Source organism: Hakea prostrata, chromosome 8 (genome assembly GCF_041222555.1).
Source record: "Hakea prostrata isolate BN-2017 chromosome 8, UWA_Hpros_2, whole genome shotgun sequence".
Classification (NCBI taxonomy): domain Eukaryota; kingdom Viridiplantae; phylum Streptophyta; class Magnoliopsida; order Proteales; family Proteaceae; genus Hakea; species Hakea prostrata.
The window spans coordinates 54,564,389-54,579,190 of record NC_142607.1 but is presented as its reverse complement, the minus strand read 5'-3'; the positions used below and the strand labels follow the sequence as shown (position 1 = coordinate 54,579,190).

Genomic DNA, 14,802 nt, shown 5'->3' with positions numbered 1-14,802 from the left:
GACAAATTTAATTTTGAAATAATACTCTAGCACAAAAACAATTCCAGAAACATTTGTATAGCACAAACAAAGACGTTTTTTATATCATAAATAACTTTAAAAAATGTTTTTATAGCACAAACAACTTTCAAAAACGCTTCATAGTTTATAGAAACGCTTTTATAGTACAAATAGCTTCTCCTTTTCTTTTTGTTTCTCAAGAGTCCTAGGATTAGGAAGTTGAAACTAGATATTGTAATGGTTATAAGCCAACTCATGTTGATGTTTCAAAAAAATAGATATTCGTTATCACGAATGATTGGTTTATGTTATGGAATAAAGACATGTATATGTGACATTAGATATTGACTAGTTATATATGAGCTATTCATATATTTTCCACCACACTGTAAATATAGATGATTATTCAAATCCAATATAGAAGTTCTTTTGTTTGGTCTGTGAATTGAATGAAAAAAGATGAAATCAAGCATAAGCATTAAGTATACACAAAGGGTTCTCTCTTTTTTTCTTTTTCGTTTTTTGAAAAGAAGTCTCTCTCCCAGTTCTTGCCTTTTCTTTTCATAAAAAATAAAAAAATCATTAATTATTTATATTATCACTAATGGAACAATTATAGAAAAAATCATGTCCGTTGAATAACCTTACTTTTTCAAAACTTCAAATCAAATTACACAGTTTCTAGTGATAAACATTAAAAATTTTATTTTTCAATTCTCAATAATAAAAAAAAAAAGTGGTATCCCAAAATATTCCAAGTATTTACCATATTTTTGATAGGTTCAGATTCTTCCAAATACTGTCACGCTTATCAAGAAAAAATATTTTACTTTTTGGTAAGAAATAATATTTTACATTAATGGAAAAAATAGGTTCAATTCTAATTTGTTTGCATGATTAATAGGAAACATAATAATCCTTTCAAATTCAACTTGGACTGAAAATCGATATTTATGAATAAATCAAATCGATTATCGAAACTTAAAACCAATAATAATTTAGACAAAACAATTACTTTAATTCTATATGGCTAGCTCTGATACAAATTGTTGGAGTAACCTTTGTTTTTCTCAAAACCATATTAGAATCTCATATAAGAATTTGAATACAATATGATATTTACAAGAATTGTGCCTAACTTACACACTTGACGTATGTTGAAGAAGATTAATCCTGAATGCCAAAAAGCTTACAGAGTGACGAAGCCTTCTCTAATCTTTTCGTTTTTCCTTTTGTATCTATTTCTTGTAAAGCAAGAAAATAATAAAAAAATCAGTGATTAAAGAGACCCCATAATAGCTATTTATAGTAGCAATCTCAAACTATAGTCCACTTCCACAATGAACCAATTTGGCCCATCTCAAACTTAGTGGCAACGCATCTGCCCGTATATCGAGACTCCCATCAATTATTAACCCCAGTAACTAATCTAAGCCCGCATATTATTTAAGATAAACCTAACACAAGGAATAGGGAAATTATTGTCCAGCTCCCTAGATAGAAACAAAAGAATGAAAAAAAGAAAAAATGAATAACTGTAGACAGCTCTAATAAAAAAATTTGGACATTCAATACAAAAGTAGTTCATAGAGAAACTGATAACAAATTCAGGTCCCTCCAAGGGCCTAGCTGATGCTGCTTCTTCTAATATTAGAGACCAGGAAAGCCACAGAGAACCTACAACAGGAAATGCAATAACTATTGGCTTTTCGTGGAACAGCTCGAGACCTGTGGAAATGCCATGAACTTCAATGGGGTACTTTAGATTCTCAAGGTGTAGGTTTTAAATATTTTTTGGGTTTTGAGCGTCTCAAATCATATCTTACATTCTTACCATCCCTTAAATTCTTGCCTGGCTTTTTCTGGCCAACGTCATGCTTCTAACTCAATATTTTTTTGTTGTTGTTGATACAAAAGCTTCTAACTGAATATTAATCATAGCAGTAACTCACTCAACCATCCTCTTTCAAAGCAAGTTGATGGTTGCAGGTGGGTGAGGTAGCTTGTTTTTGTTTTTTGCTTTTTGTTTTTTATTTTCTTTTTTCGGAGTGATTTCTGTTAGGATAGAGGCGGTGGTAGCTGATTTCCGACTGCGTGTATGGGTGTGGTAGGAGTGAAGAGATAGTGGTGTGCATGGGAGGTTATTTTAGTCATTACATGATTTAATGTGGGATATATTGAAAATCTGTAAAACTAACAACGTTTATAGTAGAAGGTCTATACCTCATAGGGTGGCATTAATTTTAGGGAAAACCTCAGGGAATGGCACTAAAAATTTTCCTAATTATTTTATGTTCACTAGTTCCTCCGAATACCTCGACAATGACCAAACACCCTTCCCTTCATTCTTTAGATTTGCCTTTGTCAAAAGATCCTTCACCCAGATGAAGAGAAAATTTTTCTACTCACATAGTTAGATTATTGACCTGTTCAATTTTAAAATAAGATATTATTCTTTTAATAAATCATTATACGAAAACTAAACACTATTAAATACCATAACTACATCCTTAGGGGGACTTTTATATAATTAATAGAGAAAAGGGGCATCCCCTGGCCTTTAGGGGATTTGAACTCTGAACTCCTATGTAGAAGTGTTGGTTGAGTCACCCCTTCGGATTGTAGTGCAGTATATTACGTGGATCATAACTAAACTAACAGCACTATTCGCCGTTAATTATATTCAAATTTCAAACGTGGAGGGACCAAAATGCCTCTCAAGTTATTTAATACTTTATGTTATTATATATATATATTTTCTCTTTTTCGATATATATCCATATATGTAACACTTAATGACCAATTTTCTCTTTTTAAAACCGTATATTAACACAATGTATTTAATAACATAAAAGGACACTTTAGTCCCTTCATGTTTGAAATTTAAATATTCAGCAACTAATAAAATTTACTTGGGACTCACACATAATATATTTTTTCAAATCAGAAAGGATTTACCGATCAGTTGCATTGGAAATCCCTTGCGTACATTCCTCTTTATCGATTTCATTGCCAGAGTTAGCTTCAACCACTACCTTCTCTGATTCGATAAATGGTGTTGTGACATCCACATTCTACAATCATCATTTCAGGCAGACTTGCTGTTTACATGATTTTACACATTCAAAAAGTCATACTTAAAGACGTCGATTTATACATTTGTTTGATAAACAGGGCCAGCGATTCTGCCCATTTCAACCTCTGCAACTCTAAATTTTACAGCCCTCCAGTAAACCCTTCTGTCCCAAGAGAAAACAAGACGTGGAAAATGATGGCTTCTAGAGCCAGCTACCAGACAAGTGCAACGAACCCCAAAGCAACAGATCAGTCTTATCTAGCGACTGCCAGGTCGTCAAACTGTTAAAGCATCTTATCCACTTCGGATAAAAACTTAATTTTCACCGAATCATTCGAAATGGGATGGCGGTGGAACAGATTCGCTTATGAAGTGATTTTCACTAACAAAGATAACAAATTATCTGTATAACATAGTGGAAGTTTTTTCAATTATGCAGAGTACATTACTGCGACAGATTAAAGTCATGCGCCTTAAAGCCATTATGTATTAGTCTGCAAACCCTACCACGAAATACAGGCAGTCCTACTTCAAAAAACATCATTTCTGGGTTCACTGAGCATAATTTTGGTGCGCCATGCGTTCCCTCAACATCCATAATGCATATAACAAGGCCAGAACTAAATGATAAATCTGTAATAGCAATCAAATAGAAAGCAAAGGCAAAATGACTAGATGTACAAATCTAACATCCATATCCACAAATTCCTTCGTAAAATGAAAACAATGCAGGGTAGGCTGAGCTGCAAAGGATTCAACACACCCAAACTGGAAGGTTATAAGCATACATGGGTGAGCCTAGTTCTACAAGCCATGACAAAACCAAAATAAAGAAACACCTGGAGAAAACAAAATATTTCTGCCGGCAGTTTTGTGTCTTCACCTGGCACCAAATTCATTGGCTGCAGGCACCTTTGAGGGGTAGCTGGATAAATCCATGTCTATAAGTGAGAGGTCATATGTCTGAGTAAAAGCATTAGACCCATCCATAAGTAAGGAAGATTTCATGGCTTCTGGGTCAGACGAATCAGGTGCAGCGCCAGGATTCTTTGGAGTGCTGGTTCCAGAAGATGAGAGACTAGATAGCTGTATATCGTCTATTCTGTTCATTAGCATGTGTTTATTTCTTCTCACAGTATCCATCTCCTGACCTGTAGGCACAAAAGTACGAGATCTGTATTTCCTTGTTCCCTCGTCACCCTCGGTATGATTGTAAAGCACATAGTCATGATAAGTTGGGGCAAACTGGGAAAAACAAAAAAAAAATCAATGTGCAAGAAAGAGAAATCATCTAAAAGAAACATACACAAGATGGGAATGGCTGATACAAGGCTGACCTGATGTACTGTGTCATGGTAGAAGTCGTTGAACTTCAGAGCATGTGCAAGGCTTCCTGTAAAACCACTTGAGGCCCCAATGTTTGCACCAGCATACTCTTTGTGTGGAAATGCATAAAGATGACCAACAGCTGCAATAAGCATCTCAACGCATATTATAAAATTTTGAAGCTCAGCTGCTTCTTCAGGATTCTTTATGAAGCTAGACTTTGCTGCAAGAAAAACAAGCACACCCTTTTGGGTGGGGTTTGAAGGAGGAAGGGGTTGGGCAAGAATGAGGTTAACTCAAATAATAAGGGTGAAAATGCCAAAGAGGACAGAATTTAATTTGAATTGTATGCATCTTCAAATGTATAAATGATATCGTGAACCAACTAAATCTGTCACCAAACTCATTTTCACCTCCCCATCTATACTTCCTACCTGCCAACTACACATTCACCCAAGTGCTAACTATGTTAATCCAAAGAAACAGTCATACAAACAATGAAATAGAGTTCCTTAACTATAAAAAGGTAGGAAAGAAACAGTCATACAAACAATGAAATAGAGTTCCTAAACTATAAAAAGGTAGGAAACTTCAATTATATCATAACCAATTAATATATGATACAACTATTGCAGATTGACATTTGAATATCCCATCAAGCAGAGAATGCATTTGACAATTACTTCCTCTCTTTCTATTCAGCCCCATCGGCTAAGAATGACAACCAGTAAGTCCAGATCAGTTCAGTCTATCTGGCCTCAAGACATAGGGAGATGAATGGACAGATGAAATCTGTACTAGTATTTAGGAAAATCTGAATCTGTCCAGAAACTCATCGGATGCAGAAAATGGCAATCCCTCCACCCAACCAATTAATTAGCGGAAACAGATCCTCTACCTCCACTACCTCCATGCCCCCAAAATTCCCTCTCACAGCCCACCTAACACAGACCACCCTGGCCCACCTATGTCAGGTGGGCTGTGAAGAGGGAAACTTTGGGGTCATGGGGGTCGTTGGGGTAGAGGATCTGGGCTCTTAATTATCTAGTTACGTTATTTTTACAATTTAACGAGATAATGTGATCATTTTTCTTTACTACTAGTCAAATGAACACAAGAAATAGTAGAAGACATAAGAAAATCAAATCAAAGACTAACAAGAGTAGAAGAAAGGCTAGTTGTTGAACTCTCAAGAATACAATGGTTTCCACCCCAAAAAACAAAGAAAAAACAAAATGTCAATAGGTAGTCCAACATTCACATTTGCATCCATTTAGGAAAATCTGAAATACAAAAATAACCATCCAGAAACCATTCAACTCTGTCCGAACATAATCAGATGTGGATATCGTAATGCCACCATCCAAACTGAACCCCATCTGTTTACATCTCTATTAGGACACCACCTACTAGGGAGACAGATTAACGTATTTGATATCATCAATCGATGTCAAGCTCAAGTCCAGGCTGAAACCATTAAAGAATCAATTGGTCTTCTCTGTCTTTCCATCTACATTGGATTGTTCGGTCTGTATTTGGGTAAATGTAGGCTCTCTCTGATCTGTCATTCAATATTGGATAATTCGGTCTGTAATTGAGTAAATATTGGTCCCTAACATCAGATCAAATTCTTCATCCTTTTAGTGTGTTAGATCAAAATAGGGAAAACAATTGATTCTTTAAAATACCTCACTACTGAAGAAATCTATAAAATATATGCACAGTATGCTGGAATATTCACTTCAGATCCAGCATTTAATTAGTCAGCAAAGGTACTAGGTTGACCAAGCATTAAGACAAGTAAATGCCTACTGATTCTGCATTGTTTAATCTCCATGCCTCCTGAATGTCCATGGCTGCAAATGGGTTTCTTTAAGCCGAAAAGGAGATTTAATGGTATTGCTTGACGGTCGGCATATCTCAACTTTCTGCCACTGACAACCACATCCGTCCTCAGCAAAACTCAGTGAACCTCCCATATGATATTTTATTAACCATATTTTACTACTGCTCTCATCAACTTTTTGTTGGCTTATAGACCCCATAGCCTGCATGTCACTATAATGTATGAACTCTTATGATATGGACATTAATGCAGGGATATTTCTATGAGACCCTTGGTTCTGTGTTTAGTCAGTGTAGTTCCCTATTGGATAAGTTGGGACACGGCTCAGGCTTTTCTTAATTTTATTTTTATATTTTTAATATTTCTTTTGTAATCTGTTTGTTTTAGTTCATTTTGATGTTTGGTGACCTTGTCATGGTTTTCAGTATTCCATTATTTTTTGGACGATATTCCCGTCTCACTTGGTTGTACCTCTTCAAGAACAAAACTAAATTCCTACCTGTTTTTTAAAATTTTAATGAAATAAAGACACTATTTTCTATATCTATTAAGATTTTTTTTCATTGCCTTACAATATGCTCAATGTGGTAATTCTAATTTTTGTGATGCACAAGGAATTATGCACCAGAGCAGTTGTTCCTATATCTCTCACCAAAATGGGACTGCTAAAGGTAAGAACTATCACCTTTTTGAGAGGGCGAAGCAGCCCAAGATATTAGGTGCATGGAAGAACAAGAAGGGGAAGGTGAAGGAAGCAGTGGCCAAATGGATGCTTTATAACACCATTCCACCCAACACAAAACAGAGGCCCATTTACCAAAACATGATAGACACAATCACAGAGGCAGGTCCTGGATACCATGGCCCCAACCCTCATGAGGTGATGAACAAATACCTCACACAGAAGGAGTTAGAGACTTACATTTGGCAGATGAAACCTTTCTGGGAAATGTATAGAATCATCATTATGTCTGAAGGATGGACTGGTCCGACAAGAAAACCCATCATCAACTTTATAGTGTATTACGAAAGGAAGACCATCTCCCTGAGATCTATGGATGCATCTAGTGAGGTAAGAGACCGCAGCTACATCTTTGGAGTTCTTCAAGAGTGGTGGAGGAGCTGGGGCAGAGGAACGTTGTATAGATCATGATTGACAATGGCTCCAATTTCAAAAAGGCCAGCGAGAGGCTAATGAGGTCTATAAAGTATAATCTATTTTGGACACCTTGTGCAGCCCACTGTATTGACCTCATGCTAAAGGATATTGGGAAGATCCAGATTGTGGAGTACATGGTGGACAGAACTCGAAAGGTCACAAATTTTATATATAATTATGGCTATGTTCTTGACATGATGAGGCAGGCATGTGGGGGTGACTTAGTGCTACCCGGTGTCACGAGGTTCACCTGAACTACATGGCCTTGAAGAGTATCGCCAAGAAGAGAACGGGGTTATGGTTCATGATTGCATATCAAGCTTGGTTTAATTGGATAGGATCTAGGTTAACTCAATAACTCGCATAAAATTATTAAATTTTAGAAATCATTAGATCATCTATTAAGTAATTACTTAATGTTTTTGTTATAATCCAGGACCCCGAATGGGTGCACAACACAAGGTATTGTATCATCCGATGATCTCTGACGATAGGTGGTGAAAGTGTTGCAAACCATGGAGCCTATTATAAAGGTCCTGTATATGGTGAACTCTTCCATAAAGGGGCACATAATGCCCCACTTGTATGCAGCCATTCAAGCCATGAGGGATGTACGTATCACAAATCCTAGAGGCTGCAAGCATTTTCTGGACAACGTGGATGATCCATGGACCGCAAGTCTTATGCATCCACTGCATAAGGCTGGTAAGTAAATATATAAATTGTTGGTAATTCATTCATTCTTATGTTAATGAAAATCTTAAATCTAATTATGAGTTCATCAATTGTGTAGCCCACTATCTTAAACCCATATACCATACAACAACTGTTTGGGGTTAGACACAGAGCTACTTGAGGCTGTGATGGCCGTGGTTGCAAAGTTGGGGCCGGACTCAACGATATAGACCTTTTGTAACAATAAGATGAGATAGTAGGGAATTAGGACCTAAGACTTGCATTGGAATTTTTCAAAGAATTTAGCCTAACCATCATTACAAATGATTGTAGATCAAGGTTTTCAAGGACAGATTCGGGTCCTTCAGAATAGATGTTGCCATGAAAGGACAAGATAACATATATCCAAATTAGATCAATAACTAGCATATATTTATTACATCTTACAAATTATTAGATTTTCTACTAAGTAATAACTAATAAATTAATGTTTTTGTCATAATGTAGCTGAGTGGTGGGTTCTCTATGGCTTGAGTGCAAAGAACCTGAGGAAAGCAGCGATCAAGGTCCTCTTGTAGACTTGTTCCACCTCTGGATGTGAAAGGAACTAGTCTACTAGAGCACATTTAACTTGATCCACTCAAAGAGGCCAAATAAATTAGGATCTTAGCGCCTAAATGATCTTGTGTTTGTCCACTAAAACCTCAAATTGAAGATGCAACACATAACCAAGCAGGTGGAGAGTCAAAGAAAGCAGGAGACCATCAAATCGTAGATATCTTCCAGGTGGACTCAGATGCCTCGTTGTTTAGGGATAGGGGTGAACAACTATTGGACTAGCCTGGAGGGAGGCTTCACCTAGAGATTGCTCATCATGTGGGGGTTGATGTCGACACATTTCATGGCTGACAAGGGTCAGTTACATGCAACAAGACGCAGCTGGTATTCTTGATGAGGATTGGACGATGGCCCCAGGCGAGCGCAACAAGGATTTTGTGCCTTCCACATATGCACAGAATTTGGAAGAGACCTTGGGCCCTAGTCCGACTGAGCACGGGGATGATGATAATGGTGGTGGTGGGGATGATGAGGATGGTGTTGATGATTATGATGATGATGGTCATAGTGGTGGAGGAGGACTTCCAAAGTGTATGGCAGCCCTCATAAGATTCATCGGGGATACACAATTCACCCACACCACCCGAGGATGAGCACCATGGTGGCATACCTCGACATAGGAGCAAGGGCTCCACATATGGGCGTTACACTAGAGGGCCCTGTGGCCAGTTCCACCATCGAGCCAGAGGGACGCTGACATGGCTAGCTTGGAAGACTCAATGGGATCGATGAGTTTGGACGGCATGGAGAGTGTGGGATCCACACCATACAAGGCTTATAACTTATAGGTCTAACTATGGATATGGGTATCTAGGATCAAGGTTTAAAGTATCCCACGATATCTTACGATACGAGCCGATACGTATCCATATTTGACTCAAGCGATACGATACATCTCTATACGTCTCTCTATTGAACTATGCTAAAATACATTAGCCCGAGCGATATAATACTCGATACGGGACTATACGTCTCTTAAAATCACCTAACCGATACGATACTCGATACCGATACTTTAAACCTTGTCTAGGATAAGGATATAAGGGAGAGAACAGTGGAACATATGGTGAGTCATATGCTAGTTAAGAGTACGTATGGTGGGGCATATAGTGGCTCATCTACTGATTCGAGTGGTATGTCTACATATGGATATAGGGATTGATCAGGCTGATCATTTGTGGACTCCATCTTTGGATATCCATCAAGGCCACCAGTACCAGTAGCATATGCAATACCAATTCCCATGCCATAGAGAGATTTAGGCAAGCACTGGTGGGTCACACAGCAATAGTCCTTACCCTGTTGACACTTTCTTTAATATGGCTTTGCTATTTTATAAGGATGATGCTACCGAAATCAAGGGTCAAAATAAAAAATACAAAATTTTGACCACTTCAGCCATCTTGGTAGATACAGAGATGGCGAGTTGGACCAAATTTCAAACTATGATTTTGCTACATGTACATTTATAGATGAATAAGTTCAACAATACACGCCCACCCATGCACCCACAAACACAGAGAAAGAAAGAAAGGAAGGGGGGGGGGGGCGTTACCTGCCAATAAGTCAAAAAAACAACAGACTTTATCATAATAAACTTCGGAACTGGATGGAATGGCTGAAGCAGATCTCTGCATGCCACATAAAATAATGCCAAAGCATAAAGCGCAGTTGTGTAGGAGACTGTATAAATAATGGTGACATATAGATAAGCTTGTTTTGCACTGAAATTTCCATCTTCATATTTTCCTTTGGCATAGAATATAAATGTAACTGCAACTAAGATTGGCTTCAGAATCACAAACTGTAAACAACCTTGCTTGCACCGCCGTATGAAACGTCTGCGAAAAGATTAGTCAGCCAAGGATTGTCCACCCACAAAAACTAAGCAAGAGATACTATAATTGATGGATAGAACATACCCATCCAATGGTATTGCAGGGAAGCAACATGTCATGAGAAACCATGATGGCTTTAGGACCCGACCACTTAAGCTGAGTACAACAGCACCTGGGCCACCCACCCATGCCAAGCACAGAGACAGAAAATTATAAATGACCCAAGCTTCATACCTAAAAATGGTTAAAAAGAACATTAGCTTCTAATGGTTTAAACAGAAGTAAACATATCAGGAGCCATCAACCCTGAATAGCCCTGCTAGTTTTGTTGGGGAGAAGTACATTTTACAATACATTACAAAAGTAGACATAACTTGTTGCTACAGAAAGAGCATGGAGATCATTAGAGATCCAAATAACTCAATGACAATATATTCTTCAAAAAAGAGATGCAAAGAATATTAGGGCATCCAATTTCTACCTTATAAACAAAAATGTAAAAAATAAAGCAAGAAAAAGCAAAGAATAATATATTGAGATGAATTTGCAGAACTGCTGGTATGTTGGAAGATGAGGGTGGCATTCGATGTCAAGATAACATAAGAGTACACATGGAAATGTAGGAAATGCACATCATTTCCAATTTTCCATGTTTTCCAAGTTTTCCAAGAGTTTAGTTGTTCAAAGAATTTCTGTGTAAGAACGTACACCAACTCAAAATACACTTACATATTGTCACTTCTTATCCCTTACTTTTCTTGCATTTTCTGGGCACAACCAAAGATCATATAGAAAAATAAATTACTTCCTTGCACTTTTAACTCACTCCCAATTCACCAATATCTCATTTTCTTTTACTCTCATGTTCTTTTGACAACCAAGCATAGTATGACAAACAAATTATCCAAAAAAGAAAAAAGCATCAAGAAATGGGCAGATCTACCCAGAACTGCCAGCCCTTCCCCTCTCCCCCCCCCCCCCCAAAAAAAAAAAAAAAAAAAAAAAAAACCCGGGGGCCCAAAATAAACATCTTCACTCTACTGGATATCAGCACAAGGCCTGTCGGGAATGGAGATCTTGTTGTTTGGACTCCTCCTATCTCTGACCAATTCTCTAAGAAGAATGCGTGAAATCTTACTCGGGCTCAGGTCCCCATAATGCTTGGAATCTTACCAGGGTTCAGGTTCCCATACATCCCAGGTGCAAGAAGCATCCCCTGCCACAGCTGCACTATTTAGTAAGTGCTAACTTACTGTCTTCAAATGCATCCCATTCAAAGACAGACTTCTTCCTCTTCTGAGAGCTGCCTTTGTTGGAAGTCCTCATAAGATGTGGACCACTACATAAGAAAAGGGGGAAGGCAAGGGCCTGAAAGAGCAAAGTGGAGGAACCCCAATAGACCACAACAGACAAAAGTAGGAAGGCAACACACCGATAGGACATGCCCAACTACAATACAACTACCACGGTCATCTTCAGAAAGGAGCATGAACAAGAAATGGGCGGTCCATTGAGAATGTAGGTCAGCCCACCAGTCACAAACTATTTGTATCACCAGAGGGCATAGTCGCAGATAACTCAACTAATGAAAATACCTTCTTGCTGGATAGGGAATAGTCTAAAGGGACCACTGGTTAAGGAGTAAATTTGTGTGGAGCTAGTGGTAGACAGAAAGGAGGATGATTCAACAAAGCTGGTCCAGGATAGGAGAGAGATTTGTAGGCCAGCCACAGCTAGAGCAATGTAGCCTCAAATGAATAAGGGGCTAGCTCTTCCAAGATATTTTAAGAGAACCAACTAATTTGGGGTGGATAGGTTGGTTTTAAGGGAAACGGGTTAGGTTAGGGCCCTATGGTTAACAGCAATGCTCTCTTAAATAATGTCTAGGGTGTCAAAAATACTTAGCCCATCCCATGGGAAATGTGGGATTAATTCAATGAGAAAAGACACTAGGGTCTATAGGTGTCCAAATGGACTGAGACTTTGAGGGAATTTAAGTAACCACATAAAAGGACAATCATCCAAGCTTGGGACACATCTAACGATTTTGATAGGTGTGGGACTGACCTTGGGTACACTAGGAAGCCCTTAAATCCAAGAAAACAAAAGTAACGTTGATATGAACAGGGAATGGAGCACATGCTACCAGATACCTAGTTGGGGGTCTCGTATATGCTTGAATCATGTGCAGATGGAGCTGCGGGAGGCTGTCTTTCGACCACAGAAAGGAATCAGGCTTGAATTATCAACCCTAGGTTGATTTCAGAGGAAGGAAGTCCAATTCAGTGTCTGGATAGATCACAAAGATAAGCTGATAGGTCGGAGTAGGTACATTCCCCACTCACAGATGAAGCCAACCTACAATGGAGTGGGCTAGACCCCAACGAGATCTAACTAGACCAATATAAGGGAACATCTGGTGGCCTGGACCAAATGGACCAAGGTTTGGGTTGCCAAATCTATATTGGCAATGGTAGGGGGATGAATGGAGGGTTAGGCCAAAAGTGTCCATGTAATGGTTGAGAGTAGGGTTTTATCCAAACAGCAGCATATGAACATGAGGAGAAAAGGAGAAGGCCACAACTAGGAGCAGACTTCAAGTACCAAAAAATATGCTGATGCAGGGACCAAGCCTTCCACACCAAGTGGAAGGCCAAGACTAGGAAAAGCCCCTAGGGCAGCTCCCAGCACCTAGGGCTGCCGCACAGCCACACCTATAATTTTTTAAAGTTTCTAGCATCATTCAATTGGGCAGTGGCAGACTTGCAACTCTGCCCAGTCTGAGGGGCATATTAGTAACTCTATTAAGAAAAATGTACATTACAAACAACAAGAAGCCTCTTCCCAACTAAATGGGAGTCGGCCACATGGATTCCTGCCATCCAATCAGCTCTATTTGAGGCCATGCTGGATACAAGGCCTAAGCTATGCTTATCTTTTCTCACCACTTCTCTTGAGATAATCTTAGGTCCGCCTCTAGCTCTTCTAGTTGCTTCAATCTGGATTATATCACTACTCTGTATAGGGGCATTTACAGGCCTCAATCGAACGTGACCTTCCCACCTCAAACAACCTTCTCATAGCTTATCAGTTATCGGCACTACTCCCAGACCAACTCTATTATCCTTCCTAGTTTTGCCACTCATCCATCTTAGCATCCTCTTTTCTGTTGCATTGAATTTATCTATATGATTCTTTTTAACAGTCTTAACCATACATCATAACTGGTCGAATGACAATCATATAGAATTTTCCTATAAGCTTTGAAAGAATATGTCGATCACACAAGATCTTGGACACACCACTCCACTTCATCCACCCTATTTTAATTCTTTGGGAAACATCATCATCTATATCACCTTTTTTATTTATCATTTTACCAAGGTACCTAAAACAATCGCTCTGAGGAATCTCCTTATTATCACGTTTCACCACCTCATCACCTACCCGATCATGACCAAAGTCAAAATCTAGATAAGAAAAATGTACATTATAATCCCTTTATTAGGGCCTAAAATCAACTTGTGTCCCTTTAGTGCTAAAATTATGTCTAAGTCCAGCTGAAACTAACATTGTCATGGGTGTTAATGTCAAACATGAAATGACCATAATGCCCTCATCTTAAATTAAAAGAAATAAAATTACAACTTTACCCCCCACATATCCTATTCTCAAAAACCATATAGGTGGGTTAAGGGATTCCTCCTTCACCCAGCCTTCTTCCTTCGCCTGCCGGAAGTCATCTACCACAAAAGGAGAGAAGAGGGGGTGGGGGGGGAAGATAACTACGACCAGTGCCTCACCTTCTCCCTACTGAAAATCCCCACCATCACCCAAATTGGACACTGAGCCAAAAGTACCCACCAGTGTTAGTGGGGGTGCAAGTTTGGCCTTGATGACCCTGATCTACCCTGTCCCACCCTGAGCTTGAACAAGGCCTGAGCTCAAGATTTCAGCCTAGAGGGCAGGTAAGGGCAAAAATATTCTGGCCCTGAATAAAGATTAAGGGAGGGCATGGGATTACCGTATGTCACGCCTGACCCGGCCGGACCCATCCCTGATTTTGGCCTCGATTCTAACCTTGATGTTGTCCCGAATCCTTACACTAATTTTTCTCCTAATATTGAGCTTCATAGTAACCTTGATTTAAGTCCTGATTTTAACCCTAAGGCATTTCGATCCAACAAATCCACTTAATTTTATATTATTTTTCATTTTTAATATGTTACTATAAAACAAACTAAGTCGTTTCTTATATCCTACA

At 38.7% G+C, this 14,802-nt stretch overlaps 1 protein-coding gene across 4 annotated transcripts in view; it reads right to left on the bottom strand.

The window, feature by feature from the left end:
* Positions 1-3,220: 3,220 nt before the first annotated feature.
* The window catches only part of LOC149008667 (uncharacterized), a 49,519-nt gene continuing 37,937 nt past the window's right edge, over positions 3,221-14,802 (bottom strand). For all 4 annotated transcript variants that reach the window (XM_089165520.1, XM_089165521.1, XM_089165523.1 and 1 more), the window contains exons 5-8: positions 10,623-10,772; positions 10,256-10,541; positions 4,414-4,647; positions 3,221-4,321 (exon numbers count right to left, since the gene is read on the bottom strand). In XM_089165520.1, coding sequence (XP_089021646.1) covers positions 3,956-4,321; positions 4,414-4,647; positions 10,256-10,541; positions 10,623-10,772 — 1,036 coding nt within the window. In that variant the 3' untranslated portion in view covers positions 3,221-3,955. The remainder of the gene's footprint in view (positions 4,322-4,413; positions 4,648-10,255; positions 10,542-10,622; positions 10,773-14,802) is intronic.